General features: G+C 38.2%; 1 protein-coding gene across 1 annotated transcript; it reads right to left on the bottom strand.

Annotated features, from left to right (window-relative positions):
- Positions 1-333: 333 nt before the first annotated feature.
- LOC128503545 (uncharacterized) lies at positions 334-8,746 on the bottom strand. The gene is made up of 11 exons (XM_053473664.1): positions 8,663-8,746; positions 8,191-8,402; positions 6,126-7,562; positions 5,769-5,861; positions 5,252-5,356; positions 4,611-4,720; positions 4,075-4,272; positions 3,258-3,420; positions 2,533-2,698; positions 1,807-1,901; positions 334-746 (listed from the first exon to the last, which is right to left on the bottom strand). Exons 2-11 carry the CDS (start codon positions 8,336-8,338, stop codon positions 655-657), a joined length of 2,607 nt encoding a protein of 868 aa, XP_053329639.1. The 5' UTR covers positions 8,339-8,402; positions 8,663-8,746; the 3' UTR covers positions 334-654.
- Positions 8,747-18,991: the final 10,245 nt, after the last annotated feature.

The following is an 18,991-nucleotide window of genomic DNA, read 5'->3' as shown; positions in this document are numbered from 1 at the left end:
ATCAGACAGTAGGATGCAGATCCCCTGCACCGCTGCGGGGGATCTGTATCTTAACCCCGCTGGCCTGCCCGGCGCCCGGGACTGCATGTCCCGGGCGTCGGGCGCTAGAGCCCGAATATAGGCCGCACCCCCACTTTAAAAACTTAAAGTGGGGGAAAAAAGTGCGGCCTATATTCGAGCCAATACGGTATATATATATATATATATATATATATATAGTAATAAAATAAATAATTATTTAATTTATTTAATTACACATAACTGCACCATTTTCAATAACTTCAATAACTGCAGTAAATTGAACTGAAAATGAAATGAAATTAATTGCATACATTAAATTGTTAAACTGTTTATTTTTAATGCCCATACACCAACATTGTGGCAGTATAAATATTACCTAGAAATAACACACATAATGTGGCAATATACAGTAAACTGTCACAGATATTTGGGAGCATTTAGCAGCAAGTAAAGAACAGAAACATTTTATTCATTTTCCTATGTACAACAACAATAAATACACAAATGTTTGACAGTATTAATTTAACAAAAAAATTAATTTTTTTATCTTATTGTACAACTCTTGTGAGGTGTGCTTGTTGTGTCCTGAGTGTCCAGCAGCCAGTAAAAACATAAGTACAAATTAAATTATTCTTATATGACTTCCTGTGTGTTCTTTGCTTTTTCAAACAGCTGCATGATCTTTGAAGCTGGCACACAACCTTCACGCAATATTGTGATGGATCCTAAATAGGAAGAATCAATAATTATTATAAGTCCCACACAACATGACTGGATCTGAGAACTGCCAACTTTAATCTTCAAAAATGTTGTAGGGTTGTATTACCAAAATATCTATAGTATTTAGAACATTACTGACGTTGGAAAGAAATATTACTAGTTTTAAGATTATAAAAGATCTTGCTTGCATTAGTTCTAGTTGTCAGTATTGTGCTGTCATATTTTCAGGGAACAAACATTCCATCCTTCAATTACTTAAATGTGAATGCTTCCTTCAATCACCTAAGGATTTAGCATCAAGAGATACTTTTGCTCAAAGAGTGCTTGAATGGATCTCATCTCCACTAACTTTGAGGGCAGGTAGATAGAGCTTTCTACATTTGTTTTTATTTAAACATTGCTACCACTTTCATCCTACAAGGCAGGGATGGTGAGATTGGGACAAGTACAGTATGGGGCCTACACCTATGAAAAGGGTTTTTAAAACATTTTAATCCCCCCACACACCTCAGTGGGGAGAAGGTGGAAGGGGTTATTTAAACCCCACTCATCCTGCCGAGAACAGGGTGAGAGATGGAGGAAACCCCTCCAAGCAAGGGATAGGGTGAGGGGGGACTTTACTCCCAAGGTTGATTTTATGAGTCTCCTTCGCCCTACAAATGTGGTGAAAGAAAAATGACTTTTGACCCTCCCTTAGTTAACAGGACTCTCATTTTGTTTTTATTTTCTTTTTTAATGTATGTTGGGGGATGTCAGTGTTACATTTTTAAAATTCCAGGCAAGGGCATGCAAGTTTCCATTTAAGTTCCATTTAAGCATACAACAAGCATGTTAACCCTTAACTTCACTAACCACTCAGTGAATAGACACACATGTGGTAAGACATGAGAGTAAAAGTCTCAAAAGCTGCAGCTTGCATGTATAGCCAGCAACATGTTTCCAGGCTAGGGAAAAGTCAATTTAATAAATTAACATCTAAAGTGAATCTCTTTCCCCACAAGGCCATGCAAACCACACAACACAGCTGTTAATCAACCGCAGTAAGGAGCTTTCTACAAGACTAACCTTCATCTATCTTGGTGCAATTTACTACAGTAGATCCCACAAGCTCATTAGAATATCCATCACACAGAACTGCATCCAGTTTGTGACTCAAGCGCCTGAAAAAAATAAGAGTTTAGAATATATTTAATAGTCAGTTCCTCAGACTCATGAAGCTCCATATGCATTCACTTCTCACCAGATCATGTCATATTTGATGAAATAAAATTGCCAGAATTTATCTACTTGACAAGTATCTAAAACAACCTCCAAACACCCTCACTCTTATTGTCCTTAGTAATGTACCTCAAACATACTTATATTTATCCTTACATGCCCCCTACCAATCAACACTGCTCTTCCTCTGTCCTGTTTCTCTCTCTGCGACCTAAGCCTTTTCTCCATCCTGTAACTGTTCATAGCTTATTCGAGCTCCCCAGAATCCAGCGCTAAATGCAAATCCTATGCTCACCAATTTCTTAGCAAGATAAACAGACACAAACATACCCAGTTGCCTAAAAACTGGAGTCCAATTGTGGCAAAACTCATCTCAGAATGTAAACATAGGGGTTAACTTTGATGCATAATTATGGTTAAAACGTTAACCCTTGAAACCCATGTAATATTCATGTCGATTACCCCAATTTCACTTTTTCCATCAGAATTCCATTTTATAAATACATGGCATATTGTACAAAACTCTGAAATATGTTGATGACTAAATAAATAAAAGTGTTATATATTACTTACGTTATCACCATGTCATGGTGCGTGCTGTCAGATTCCCCACTTGGATTGGCAGAGGTAATTGCTAAAGGCCCAGTCATATCAGTGAGATGAGCAGTAACTGAATGATCAGGCACCCTTATCATGATAGAGTTCTGTGTACCAACTTGCTCATAAGCCGGCCCCACACCTTTAAAACATAGGCAAAAATATATATGTACAGAGTGCACAATATTATTCTAGCAATAATTTTCAGTGGATTTAGCTTATTATAGAGACCACTACACAGAAACATGGTTATTTGTGTTTGAATTAGCCATATAAGGCAGGCTCAGTTTGTTGTCCCATACCCCTTGGTAAAAATGCTCGTTCTGCACCCCTTTTCATCCCTACATGCTAAAATCTCTTGCAGTTAGGGAATACATGGACATTGCTAGGTAGGTGGAGTATAAACAAAATAGTGGCCGATAATGCTATTGTTAACCCACATTCATTTAACCATGTGGAAGTTGGGATGTTGCATTTCCCCAGGAAATCAAAGGCTAACCCCGGGAAACAGATGTGATATCTGGGGCTCCTGGCCTAATATCCAGGAATGTGATTTATTAAGAGAATATATGGAAAATGTATTTGCTTACATACTCCGTATATCAATACATGCAATACTTTGGTTGAAAATGTACTGTTGTGTATGTCCAGCATGTATGCAGTCTGTGTGTGTTTTTTTCTTTGCATAGCACATTATTTACCAAGCCGTTTCAGCCATTCTCCTTTCTGCACAATACAACTGATGCCACCAGGATATACCAAATCCATGAACCTCCACAAAAGGGGGCTGAATGGGGGACTGATCACTCTCAGCTGGTCAAGGTTAGAAATGCAGATGCAAATGGGTTTCTCGGCAGGCCGTTCCTATGAAACAAAATCAAAGCAACCTTTTCACACTCACTACTACCTAGAATATTTTACCATTATCCTTAATAAAATGAATTTACATGTCACAATCACAACCCAACTGATATGTAATCCTAGGCAGAAAGATTACAACAAAGCACAAAAAGTTAAAAAATAACATTCAAGGCTGTGCTGGCAGGGAACTGGCCGGACATAGCTACAAGATGTCAAAAAATGATGGACTATGACCAAATTTTTGTAGTATCCCACATAAATGAATACACGGGAGGCTTTCATTTTGTACAAGGCAGACAAGACACTCATAAAAAAGGTTTACAAAAAGTACATCATACATGCAAGGTAACTATACCATGTGCCAGAATATATGGTAGGTTTGTTTAGAAAATGATAACGCAGCATAAGAATTCCGTTCTGTGATGAAACCTTTTAATTACAATGCTAAGCCAGCAGCTGCAAAATAGTTAACCAGCAGCTTCTTATGTAAACTTGGGCAGGTTATTTGGAAAATATTCAGGTCTGGCTCAGGACACGGATAATTAACTGAATTACTGAACTATAACTTTCCAGTTAATTATGAATAAGTTAATGTATTTTCCTAGTTATGTTCGCAATAAAATATTATAGCGATATGGTCAATAAATGCATTCTCACCTTGATCTTATAAATTCTGTCGATGGCACTTGGGTGTTTGCATGAAGCCGCTAGAGCATAAACAGTGTCAGTAGGAACACCACACACTCCTCCATTCTCCAGTATCTTTGCAATTGTTCTCAAACCACTTGTGCGGCGAGACTCGGGTAAAACACATGAGGGGTCTGCAGTGAATTCGTTCTTCTTGGATTCCTGTTTCTATTGGCAGAAATGTCAAAAGCAGACAAAGTGATGTACATATGTAAATTCAATTGATTCGAAGGCAAAAATTGGCAGCTGCCATGAGAGCCAAGTTTCAAAATATCATTTTCTGAGCTCAGGGAGGCAACTAAATGACAGTTTGGTGCATCCATTACTGTATGATATGTATTTATTTAATTGAATATATACCGTGTTTACTACACAACTAGGTACAAATGCCTCTATTCTGATTAGAAGCTTTACTTTTTAGTAACACTGTTAGATACTTTCCATATTGTATTTTTATATATCAATATATAATAAATGTACATGCTATCCAATGGTACACAGCTTACCTTGAAGATAACAGGGCCCATTGGAACGAGTTCTTTGCTGAACAAGTAGTTTGCCAACGAAGCAAACAGCCCGTAGACGCAGAGAATGCCAAACACCGAAAGTACAGCAACTAAAACAGGTTTATGAATATTTGAAATAATTATTAAGAAAATATAAAACAATATATATTTTAATAAATAACCTGTATTGCAATTGTTAAAGCCGGTCAGAAGGGAGGAAATCCTTTGTTTGTGTACCAGATATTTAACTCCCTAGCTTGTGAATTCAACCCGAGGCAGGCAAGCACCGAGGGAGCAAGGAAGATATTGAGTTAGCAGGACTACATGACCAGTCCCCCTATCATTAAATGAGTATTGGCTACGCATTATCTCATGCTACTCAATCACAACATAAAGCACGCTTATGTCAATATAGGCATGTCTAAAACCAGTATGCCCATGTACATGCCTGTGTTCATTGTATTTCAAGAACTATAGCCAGATAAGGACACATGTACCACTTCCTAACAATAGGAACCATGACACTGCCATAAATGCATTTAATACCTGTATTGTCTGATATCTATATTTTGTTCATCAAAAAGTGGTTTATTTGGATTAACTTTTAGCACTTGGGTACAGTACTTTTGGAAAATACTTACTTTCAAGTGGAAGTGGAAGCCGTTCTAGTGTAAAAAGAAGGAAACAGACGATCACAAGTTCCATTAGAATAGTGACAACGAAGAGAATCACATTTGCTTGAGTGGCTGAAAACGAAAAAAATAAATTTACCATATTAAGAAATGCATTTTGTTATTTTAAGACAATATTTGTTAGTGTTGTAAGCTGAACAATTCCTTAAGGTAGCAACAGGGCATGGGTTTGGTCAATAGCAAGTCTACCTGGGATGCCAACATTCTTATACCATGGATAAAGTATTCTGTATATAAATGCGCTGTTATAAATGGAAGCCTCACGTTTACATTTAAAATTAAATTACAAGTGTGAAAAAAGCAGTTTGGTAAAGATGCTTGTCACCACAATGACAAGTTTAAAAAAAATATGCCATCATCATTCTTATTGTGATATTTTGGAGATCTTAGTATATTTCTGCATGTTCTCATATTTTGGGTGCAAAGAGGTGTTTGAACAACTCAAAAAAAAGCCCCTTATACTTACCTAAAACCATTAAAAATATATTGATTATTAGGAAGGCAACGGCTCCGACAGTGAATGCCCCATCATTATTTGCATTGATGCCCAGCGAAGAACCTAAAAAAAAGCCATTTTACCTTTAATAGTGTTATGATACTGGATCATAATTATACATAGAAATGGTATAGATTAGCAAAATATTGAAATGTGTTTGTCTGTATTATATGAAGCTAACTGAAATCTGCATGAATTAAAAATGGTAATGCAAACTTCCACAGAAAATCAATGCTTCTTATTGTTATTATTGACAACTATATATTTTAGTAATCACTATTTAGATTTATCTATCTTAATAAACATAACAGCAATAAATATTATTACCTGCCAAGCGTAGCCAGACCCAGGTAGCCCAGATAGCAGAGTAGCAAAACGGCAAGACTGAACCGAATCTTCTACCTCCTTGCACATCAATTCTACAGATGTACAGCTGTATAATAGTACCTGGTACAAGTACCCAGGGAATAGATAAATATCCTTGAGATGAATAGTCTATAGAACTCTGGATTGCAGCAATGGATGCCAGGCCGTTGCAGATGTAAAACAGAGGATCGGAGGAGCGTGAAGTGAGATTTTCAGCAATGTTTAGTTCTTGTCCTGACTTTTTCAGGAGGTTTCTTCCTGTCAATAAGACTTTCTGAAGTGTCGCACTTGGCATTACAATATTGCCTATTGGTATCAGCACCTTTTCTGCAATCGAATTAACAAGACTTGCAAATGTTGTATACAGCGATATAACTGTAAAAATACCGCAGGTCACGCCGAAGAATATATAGGCAGATGTACTTGGGATCTGTTGGATTGTGGAAACAGTCATCAAGGCAAATGCTATATTGTGTGTTAGTTCTAGCACATCCTTGTTTAAAGACAAAAAGCAGAGCACACAGGCTGCTATCAGAAAGAACCAGTCTCCAACCATTAACCTTCTCTCCACAGAGACATTGTTAGGCATCAGAACAACTGTAAGCGTAAATTCTTCCCATGATTTCACTAGCCAGAATGTCCCATGAAAAGCAAACTTTGTGGCATGGTAAATGTCATCTCTGAGATAGCTATAATAGCTGGAACATAGCTGAGATAGTACATTGATGCTGATCCATATGGCGCCCACATAAAATGTTTTTATGTACCCAAAGCAATAAAATGCCATAATGAAGGGAGAGATGGTATCACACAAATAGCCCAGTGCCATGGGTTCAGCATATTTCGTATTTTTCTTTTTCTCTTCTCCTGTAACTGTAGCCGAGCCACGGTTGGCAGATCCTAAAAGAAGGACGTTAAAAAGGGAATTGCCGAAACCTGGAAGAACATACCTCTGGGTGATTCCTTTTAATAGGAGTGCTGCGGCTCCATAAAGTCCACACAAGACTATTATTAACTCCGATACCCCTGAGACCACCAAGGCCCACTGGCCAAATAATCCTACAGCTTCAAAGATTAGAGTTAGTGTCAAAGCACCAAACACGAAAGGCATGATATAGTTGACAGTGGCTGAGCAGAAGGACAGGATAAATGCGATGAAGATGTATGCCACAAGCCCTGCCACCGCACTCTCACTAACTGGAAGTGCAGGGAGAGCTGATGCACCCAAACTGTTCTGTGCAAGAGCTTCTGTTCCTACTAGGATGCGGGTAGCACCATAACTGCTCCACAAGGCAGAAAAGGCAATAAAGGAAGTGCCACTGAGATGGTCGTACTTTCTGAAGGACAGGAATCCAGCAATGAGTTGGGCAACTCCACCAATTAGGATCAGATGAACACCTGCCAAAAGTGTGAAATTAAAGAGAAGCCATCAGAATCGTGCATATAATTTATATATAGTTCTGACAATCTTAACTTTATGTGTTTGTATTGTACGTGAGATATACTTAGGTCTGCAAAATGAATTAGGAAAAAAGTGGGAAGTAGATTAAATTATTGGCATTAAAACCAATATTAATAATAATAATAATAATAATAATGAGAAAGATCCCTGGATAAGACTATGTGTCGTAAGTGTGGTATATGGGAGACACCTCAATCATCCACCTTAGAAACATAATTTGTATACTATCTAGTTTGACAATTTTTCTACTTACTGTAAGACAACATAGTTTTCTTCTAGACTATGAACACATGTCCTAGCATTCCTCATCCTCTCATTATATACTTCTCCCCTGAACATTGTTTAACTGTTCATGTATTATTATTATTATTATTATTATTTATTGTTTTATATAGCACCATCAAATTCCATATCTAAGTGTGTCTATTATATCCCAGTTTTCTCACATGTTGAAATGATAAGCTTGTTCCAAGAAATCAAGATTTAGATAAGGGATTAATATAGAAGAAATTAAAACAATGTAGTGTTGTTAAAATTAAATAAATTTAATAATCTTTACATTACCTGCAAGAATGTTTTCAGCTCCTCCAGCAACCACAGACGTGTTAAATAGGGCAAAATTTTGCATACACACAAGGAAAGCACTGACGGCATTTGCAAGTAGCCCCAGAACAGCAGGTTCACTATAAAACACTGCAGGAAAGCCCTCCATGGCACTATATTATCAAGTTTTTCCTATGAGTTGTGATATCAGTGGAAATTTCTTCAACAAAATCCTAAAAAAAAAAAAAAAAATTAGTTTCATCAACAAGGATTTTTTTATGTCTGCTCACCCGATGGCAGTAAAAAAATCCTTGATCAATCAGCAGTACAGACATGTACACAGTATGGTACCCGGGAGTCACCTGATGCATTTTATGCGTTAAGGCTAAGCACATAGTGACGGGTGATAGGTAAAATTCAAATTGCTAAAGCTAGCAGTGCTTAAAGTAGTTATGGTTCTGCACAAATGATAAATATTGGGTTTGTGGCTTACCTGCTGTTTCGAGAGATTTAGTGATACACGGTTCTGTCTCACTGCTCTGTAACACAGTTCACCATTCACCTGTTGATCACAGCATCATTTGTACTTCTACTCATGTGATTTGGGTTATATATAGGCTAAGAGCCGTAACATGGGAGGGGTTTGTACATTCTTACCTGTAAACCTACTAAGAGACCGGCAAGAATTTTACTTCCTTGTGATTTGTGCTTAGGAGTCAGCTATCTCTCTTTAGAAATCATTTCCTTATATTTTACACCGTGTTCATCAAATACAAATATCATACAAGGAAACAAAAAATAATACAATTACATATTTTTGTTCTTTTTATAAAAACAGGATGGACTATTTTAAGTCAGTGTCTTAAAAACCATTACAAATAGTTAACTGAAAAAAATGTTTTCAATGTTACACATTCCTACATGAATCATAAGAAATTTTTCACTGGTGGAAATCCAGGTACAGGGAAACAAAAAGGGAACCAAAAAATAATACAATTACATATTTGAAAGATAGGAACATTTTATGTTCATTTTATAAAAACATGATGGACTATTTTAAGTCAGTGTCTTAAAAAACATTATAAATAGTTAACTGAAAAATTGTTTTCAATGTTACACATTTCTACATGAATCTTAAGGAATTTTTTCACTGGTGGAAATCCAGGTAGAACATAATTATAAAGACAAAACAATGAGTAGAAGGAAACCCAGCAGTGGATGCACTTATCTGAATTAAAAGCTGCACTCACCTTTAATCATAGGTTTCTCTGGAAAGGCAGGGATTCCATTTCTGCTACTTTAAATAGAATTCCAATATAACTATTATTATAAAAATAATTAATATAACTGCATAATTCCAAACGGTTGCTGGAATCAATCTGTGGATCCAAAACTAATCAACTCACTCGACAGTTGAACCCAAATGATCAATACAATTCTTCTTCAGGACTTTAGTAAAAAAAAAACATAGAAGAGACTCATCATGGAAGGGAATATGTCCCGTGCAGGATCGAGCACACACCTGACATGTTCATTCATTTTGAATTCTAGGTCTACCGTTAGACATGTTTTTTCCCCATATGATATTTTTTGAGATTACAGCATCAATCATATATTAGAACATGTTAATTCTGTAAACGGTATAATAGATACTCTGGTCTCCAGACATATCAAAACATGTCATATATGAAAACCACATGTTATTTACAGCAATCAAACGGTTGCACGTTGGATCACGAAAGGGGCTCAAGTAAAAATACTCCCGTGGAGATAATTATTTTAGATTTACAACTTAAAAACTTTCTTAATTTCTGGGAACTTAGAACCATTGAACACACTTTCATCAATGTATGCTAACTTTTGCCATAATCATTAGTAATTATAATCACATATATACCGATCAACCATAACATTACGACCACTGACAGGTGAAGTGAATAACACTGATACACTTGTTATCATGGCTCGTGTCAGTGGGTGGGATATATTAGGCAGCAAGTGGACATTTCGTCCTCAAAGTTGATTGGAAAGTGGAAAGCAGGGAAAACGGGCAAATGTAAGGATCTGAGTGACCTTGACAAGAGCCGAATTGTTATGGCTAGATGACTGGGTCAGAGCATCTGCAAAACCGCAGCTCTTGTGGGGTGTTCCTGGTCTGCAGTGGTCAATACGTATCAAAAGTGGTCCAAGGAAGGAAAAGCCGAGAACTGGCTACAGGAACATGGGTGGCTAAGGCTCATTGATGCACATGGGGGTGAAGGCTGACTCATGTCGTCAAATCCAACAGACGAGCTACTATAGCTCAAACTCCTTAAAATTTTAATGCTGGTTCTGATAGAAATGTGTCAGACAACACAGTGCATCACAGTTTGTTGTGTATGGGTCCACGTAGCTGCAGACGAGTTAGGGTGCCCACACTGACCCCATAATCAACTAATCAACTTCTTATGTCATTAACATCCTATGTTGTGGTTTATCATTATCCTGTTTGGTCTGATCGCATGATCAAAATTTTTCGCCTTTCATAAGTGTACATTAATTTTGATCAGCCATTATATCAGAGTTTGCTCTCCTTTTTCTATAAATTGCTTCCTGGATAGATAGTAGATAGGTGCTCACCTCTTTACAGAGACCCCATTCATTCAGATTGTCAGGTCTTCAGTTAATCTTAGGTTAAGGTCTTGTAATTAGGCACAGTATAGTCTCCTAGTATCACAGCTTGCATTAGTTTCTTACTTACTGGTAGACATGCTGGAATCAATAACAGCTATTACCGATTATTTGTTAAAAAAATGAGTTCCTTTGCATTTTGTCAATTATATTTTAATTAGTATTTAATAAATGTTTTACATTGCTAAACCTCATAAGGAGTTAGACCCTTAATCTGGCTTTCTCACTACTTGATCCAGAAGTACCCATACACAAAAGGTTGGCTGTAACGTACGTAACCAACTCAGTACTGGCTCACTACTAATAGGCTGGGCCAGGAGTTGGGCTTGTGTCCATCTTGTGCCGTTCGCCCAGCTCTGGAAGATGCTACCGTACACATCAGACAAACTGATGACAAGGAGTGATATACATTCTAAAATGTGTTAATTCCTAACTTTTAGAATATAATTTTCCTTTAAGATCTACAGTATCGCAGAGTAAATGATGCCATCTAGTGGCTTGAATGTTTTGTTGCATCGTCTTAAAAAAACACCTGTTACCCAAAATAAACGTTAATCAATATTTGCATATATGCACTTTGAAGATGGCGGCCTATAACATAGGAAGAACCTATTTGGTTCCTGCTTCCAGGAAAGGTGACGTTTTCTTGCTTCCTTCAAGTTGAACTGATGTTCACTTGAGTTGCTTAGGTTTTCTCATCACTACAGATTCCTTCCCCTTACTATCTCACCTATCTCCAGAACTTCACTGTGTTCCTTGAAGTATAAGTGGATCTTATCACTGTAGGGCCTGGGGAAACTGCAGCATTTTCCTAGGGTTATGATAGTCATGACAATATGCTTTGTTGGCATGTTTTATTATGTTAGAAATAAGTTTTCAAAGATATGTGCAGTAACTGTTTCAGTGTTTTCTCTATTGTGAAGCTAATTATTCTTTGATCACTTGGGCATTCATCTGAACATTCTCTTGTTCCATGCTACTGCCCATTTAAACAGACACTCTAGTCTCACAAATTGAATTTTTATTTTTTAATGAACCCATAAACTCTTATGTATTTTATTATATGAAAAGTGGAGTATGCATACTTTAGTTTTTTTAGTTTAACCTCCCCTTGTTGCCTCTACTGAAACCAGGAAACTTTCAGAATGTACACTTCTCACACATGCTCAGTAGAACTCCCTATGAAATCATTGAAACAGCAGTTATTAGCATGTATTTATTTTAGGCGTGCAGGGGGCAGTGCTTTCTTAACACATGGGCACACTGGGCCCCTTGGTGAATCATTTTCCCAGTAGACTTCTTCACCTGGGGCCGGTCTTGAGGACAGCCATCTGACAATATGTGCAGACCTGAAGATAGACAGAGGCCCGGGACTAGGGTGACCACATTTCATTTCTGCCATTATGGGACACACTATGAAGCGCATGAGATTACAGACACAGGTGTGTGTGTGTATATATATATATATATATATATATATATATATAGATATATATATATATATATATATATATCTATATATATATATATATATATATATATATATATGCATTAGACATGCAATATGTACTTATCTCTTTGAAGTAAAGACTGAATAGGGGGTGTCATGCCTCCAGCATCTATATGTACTGTGTAGTGTGCTTAATTACATAGGCACTCCATCTAGTGGCTGACTTTGCCTTTCAGTATTTTGCCCCTCTGCTGTTCCCATCCCTCCTCAGTGAAGTGAGGCATTCTGGGAAAGAGAACTCTATTTTACAGATTGTGCTAAAAAGAGAAAGACTGTAACTTCCATGCTCCCATGAGATTTTGCCTCTCACAAACAGACAAACCTGTGCATTTGCTAAACACATATTGGGGTGTTGTTTAACAGTTACAGATACCAAGGGCTGCAAATGTATGCATAAATTATAATGTGTGTGAAAAAACACACACAATTAATACCATAAACTTTGACAAATACTGGTGGTAGAATTAGTGAATGTAAAGAGATAAAATGCCATCGATTGAAATACTTCGGGGTGTCTAGTTTTCAAAAATGTATGGTTTGATAGGATAAATATAATTGTCCCAAATAGCACAAGGAGGCAGAATGACCAGATAAAAACCAAAAACATTGGGTAGTTCTAAACGCTGGACAAATAGTAGAATCAATTTAGCAGGTTTTTTAATTTTCTTTTTGTAGGTGAGTGAAAGGTTTTTCAAATAAAAGTGAGAAAAGTATTTTTTTCAATGTTTCACCATATTTTATTTTTTATAGGAAATTAGATGATATGCTCAAAAAATTGTATATGAAGACAGTTTTGAAAAAAACCCAATATATGTGTAGGTACCCTAAATGTAAGAGAAGAAAATTGCAGATTAACACAAGCACCAGAAAACTGTTAACACAGCCTTGGTCATGAAGGGTACAAAGAGGTTAATCTGAAACTAGTAATAAAAAAGGGTGGGTTTTCCCCTCTAAGACAATGTTACTACATAGTAGTTGTCTGATAGATTCACTAAAATGAAACCAAAACCTGTAAAACTAACCTGCTTAGTGTTATATTAACACACAATGGAAGTTCCAGTCTTTGTAATTGAAGATTGCTCACCTTTTACTACTGGAATTTTTCATGGGTCATTTATTGTTGTCAAAGGTTTTGTTCAACAGCTGTTGGCACTATTAGGAGAAAATAACTCACTAGTGGGAGTCATACCAAAAAGAATCTCAATACAATAATATTTCAAATATATTTAAGTCCACTCGGTATGCCAAAAGGTCATTGTGTCCATACAATGAAGAGATCATACCGCAGGAAATGATTGAATCCTAAAGAGCTGATGCCTGCTGTACATTACTAATTTTAATATTAGACAAAAATAACCCAAGTAAACACAAAATGCCATGAAAACGTAATTGCCTAAATCACACAATTAACCAGATTTAGTTGATAATTTGATTCAATTTCACTAGACATGCCCAGGCATGATTACTGCCAGCCCTGTTGAATCTAAACAATTAAATAGAACCTGTCTTGCAAAGTGAAGATGGCTAAAAGGTCTTAAAAAGAACTACAGGCCTCGCTTGCCTCAGTTAAGGGCAGTGTTCACAATAAGACAGCGACTGTGCAAAAATGACATCCATGGGATAGCTCCAAGTCAAAAATCACTACTGACCAAAAACACAAAGGCTCATTTCACATTTGCCAAAAACATCTTGATGACCCAATACTTTTGGGATAATATTCTGTGGATTGATAAGTCAAAAGTAGACCTGAGGTAAAACTAACTTAGCATTTTACAATTACTTTTTCAAGTTGTTCATATAGAGTTTGATTAACTCTTTACCTTCAATAAATGAAATTATAGTTTAAAAGCTGTATCTGTGTTTACTCACGTTATCTTTGTTATATATAAATTAGTTAAATTGAAATTGGGAAGGGGGTAAATACTAGACTTGGGCAGCAGATGCGTTGGTGCCGTAAAGGTACGTGTGTGCGACTCTATTGGTCGCCGGAAGGGGGATGGTCTGGCATCAACAAATGAATTGCAGAACTGCAGAATGCACTTCATTCGTTGATGGCAGGTGAGCCCCCTGCCGAAACGACCAATAGAGTTGCACACTTACCTTCATGGTGCTATCCGAGGTGTACACAATACACATTGCCCGAAACTGAGGGCCAAGTTCCTCTGAGCAGTTGTCTTTTCTGAGACCTAGACAAATGCTCCAAGGAACTTGGCCTTCTTTATGTATCATACACAGTCACACATCCATAGATGTTTAATAAAAGAATAGGGATTATTTTACATTTTGAAATCGATTTTAGACCACTTTTAAATACATGCCTAACATTTGCTACCTATTTACAATGGCATACTTTGCAACAACCCAACTTTTACTGGACAGGACTGGAAAAAAGCAGGACTGTCCACGAAAATGTTGGGTGTGTTGGCAGGTATGCGAATGGAAAAATGTGGGACAAGAACTAAAAAAATAGCTTAGTGTTAATGTACGGTTATAATTAAGAGTATTAGCAGTGCACTGTTTTGGTTAAAGATGTATTATCACTAAATAATAATTTAATTTTAATGGGTGTTAAAAAAATAGGGGTTTATTTAATTTTATTTTAAAGCCATATTTAATATTTACTTTATTATATTTATTTAATATTGTAGTGCTACCCTATCCAGCTATACCTTCGTGCACTTTACCTAGTTTAGCTAAATTTGATGGGACAGGACTGGAAAAAAGCAGGACTGTCCCTGAAAAAGTTGGGTCTGTTGGCAGGTATGTGGATGGAAAAATGTTATAGGGTGAAGTGTGAGTTATAGCGTTAATGCTAGTGAGTGTAGAAGTGAAGGCCAGGGCAAATAACAGGAGGAAAGGTCCTTGTGATTTGTGAATTGTACGTGTGTGTGTTATGTGTTATGTCACTGTGTTATATGTGTTATGTGTTATGTTTGGTAGGTTGTGTATCAGACGGAAAAAAATGAAATGGAAATGGAAAAGGAAATGAGTGGGCAATTGGCGACCCACTCACCTGTTTCACCTCAGGGCAAAGCATCCAAACATTGTCAGTCCTTGACGTTTGGCAGCGGACTTCCAGAGCTCAGAGACTAGGCCCTAGCGTAAGCTGGCTACTCTGGCTGAGGTAGCAGGCGTTGCCACACCGCAAACAGACACAGCCAGGGGGGAGAAACTACCCTTACCATTAGGGACAATTGAGGCATGACACTAGCCAGGAAGCAAACTGGCAGAGAAGAGTGGCTGGCACCACCAGCAGCAGCAGCATTGGGAAAGGCGAATGAGTGGGCAATTGGCAACCCGCTCACCTGTTACACCCCAGAGCAAAGCATCCAAACACTGTCAGTCCTTGGCGTTTGGGAGCGGACTTCCAGAGCTCAGACACAAGGCCCTATCGTAAATTGGCTACACTGGTGGAGGTAGCAGGCGTTGCCACACCGCAGAGGCAGCCAGGGGGAGAAACTACCCTTATCATTAGGGACAATTGAGGCATGACACTTGCCAGGAAGCGAACTGGCAGAGAAGAGACCCTGGCACCACCACCAGCAGCAGCAGCAGCATTGGGAAAGGCGAACGAGTAGGCAATTGTCGACCCGCTCACCTGTTTCACCCCAGAGCAAAGCATCCAAACACTGTCAGTCCTTGGCGTTTGGGAGCGGACTTCCTGAGCTCAGAAACAAGGCCCTAGTGTAAATTGGCTACACTGGTGGAGGTAGCAGGCGTTGCCACACCGCAAACAGAGGCAGCCAGGGGCAGAAACTACCCCTACCATTAGGGACAATTGAGGCATGACACTAGCCAGGAAGCGAACTGGCAGAGAAGAGACGCTGGCACCACCACCAGCAGCAGCAGCATTGGGAAAGGCGAATGAGTGGGCAATTGGCGACCCGCTCACCTGTTTCACCCCAGAGCAAAGCATCCAAACACTGTCAGTCCTAAGCATTTGGGAGCGGACTTCCAGAACTCAGACAATAGGCCCTAGCATAAATTGCAGCAAAAAATAGGAAGGTAATAGCGCTAAGAGCAATAAAAACAGCAATAAAATAAATAGTCCTATAAATAGCAGCAGCCCACTCGCCAAGGTTTCCTCTTCTTGGCTTGGTAAATAACTTGGAGGTCACAGGAGATAGTGGTTGCGCATAGAGGAGAAGAAAGTCACAATAATATAATATGTGGCTGGCACTGTGTGGTAAGGAGTTATGGAATGGATACTCACATTTTTGGTGGACTTAAGCAATTAGTCCCCCAAAACTTGCATGGGCGATACAATCCTCGCCTGGGGATATCTTTAGCAGCAGTCCTGTGTAGTTCTTTTTTTTTGGTTCTCAGGATAAGGTGCACATAAAAAGTTAAACAGAAATAGGCATAGTGCTTTCTGTATAATAAAATGAATAAAACAAATAAAAACAGTTCGCTATATACTCACAATATGGTGAGCAATAAATGGATTGCTCACACCTTCTGGCGTAGGTGGAATGATCCCCACTGAAGATATAAACTTGCGTGTTTAAAACAATAAAAGGATACCAGGAGCAGAAAAGAATGTTTTTTTTAAAAAAACTTATTTATTTTCAGCTTTCTGGTTAAAAACCATTAAAAAGTCAATAAAAATAGCACAAACGCGTTTCACCTACTGAGGAAGCCTATTTAGTAGGTGAAACGCGTTTGTGCTATTTTTATTGACTTTTTAATGGTTTTTAACCAGAAAGCTGAAAATAAATAAGTTTTTTTAAAAACCATTCTTTTCTGCTCCTGGTATCCTTTTATTGTTTTAAACACGCAAGTTTATATCCTCGGTGGGGATCATTCCACCTACGCCAGAAGGTCGTCGGTACGTGCCGTTCCTTGCTTTTTTTATGGTGGTACTATGATTTCAGAGATACAAAGTTGTTTTCTCTGGTTCTCACATGGTACTTTGGGTTCCATAATTAATGCTGAATGTATGAATGTATGCGTTAGGAAATTAATTATTTTTGTGAGCTTGAATACTTTACAATGTAAATTTTTAATAGCCAATGAAAGAACTGATTAAATTCACTACATTAAATGTTCAGGGCTTGAATTCCCCACAGAAAAGATATTCTTTATTTGATTATATGAATAAATCAAATAAATGATTGATGTGTGCTCTATTCAAGAAACTCATTGGTTAAATGGGGATATTAATAGATTGAATAATAAAAAATATACAGTGAAAGAATACTCCTCCTTACTACATAAAAAGAAGCGAGGAGTGGCAATCATAATTTCTAATAAAATTTAATCTGAGATAATATATAAACAGAGGGATAATAGCGCTAGATACGCCTTTATTGTGCCGGAAAATTGGAGGATAGATTATACTCTATACTAAATATATATGCTCCTAATTCAAAGCAAATTCATTTTCTTAATGGCACTTTACAGAGGATTGAAAAATATATTCAGGGAACATTTATATGCATGTGAGATTTTAATTGTGTTATAGATCCTGAAATGGACAAAAAAACTAATATAAAATCTACAAAAACATATATAGGTGACCGCGCCCCTCACACCAAGTGAGTATAAATAATGCAAATGATACCAATTCAATGCAGCTTCAAGGAAATCCAAGCAGTATGTAAAATTCAATCATAGAACAAAGAGAAAAGAAAAAAACATCATAGTGTAGTTCATCAAAATAATTGTATATACCGTATTGGCTCGAATATAGGCCGCACTTTTCCCCCCACTTTAAGTCTTTAAAGTGGGTGGTGCGGCCAATGTTCCCTCTAATTTTTCTTGTGTGATGTGCGCAGAAAATTTCTGTTGTGCAAAATTTTTCCCAGAGCCAAAATTTTGTGCGCACAATATGCTTCTACAGTCCATATAAAGTTGGTGGAGCTGAAAAAAAAATCACATTGCAAGGGGGTGGAGCTATATATTTCCAACCCTTTTGTCTATTCTAAAGGTTAAATTCTCACCGCAAAAATTAATTATGAGCGAATCATGAGCGGGGGCTCCGGGCTGCATAAAGGATCAAAATATATATATATATATATACCGTATTTGCTCGATTATAAGACGAGGTTTTTTTCAGAGCATATGCTCTGAAAAATACCCCTCGTCTTCTAATCGGGGTCGTCTTCTAATCAGACCTCAAATAGAGGTCTGATTAGGAGACTAAGATCCAGATCCCCCGCACCGCTGCAGGGGACCTGGATCCTCCTGTCTCAGCCCCCCCCATCATACACACACTTACCAGTGCTTCCTGCTGTATTGCCGGGGCAGTGGGTTGACGTCTACGCGATCCGCGTAGACAACGTCCGCTGCAGCCGGAAGGAGGTGTGGCTAGCAGCGGGGGTTGTCTGCGTCCGTCGCGTACACCTTCCCCGACTGTCAGAGACCAGAGTTCCCCGCACCGGTGCGGGGAACTCTGATCTCTGACCTCTGACAGCCGGGGAAAGTATACGCGACGGACGCATACAAATCCCCGCTGCCAACTCCACCTCCTTGCGGCTGCAGCGGAAGGCGACGTCAACCCGCTGCCCCCGCTGGAAGCACCGGTAAGAGAGGGCTGAGAGGGGAGAGAGAGGGGTGAGAGAGGGGGAAGGGGGGGGAGAGAGGGGGAAGGGGGGGAGAGAGGGGGAAGGGGGGGAGAGAGGGGTGAGAGAGGGGGAAGGG

Source organism: Spea bombifrons, chromosome 8, assembly GCF_027358695.1.
Source record: "Spea bombifrons isolate aSpeBom1 chromosome 8, aSpeBom1.2.pri, whole genome shotgun sequence".
Taxonomy (NCBI): Eukaryota; Metazoa; Chordata; class Amphibia; order Anura; family Pelobatidae; genus Spea; species Spea bombifrons.
Note: the sequence above shows the minus strand (reverse complement) of the source record. Positions and strands in the feature narration are given on the sequence as shown.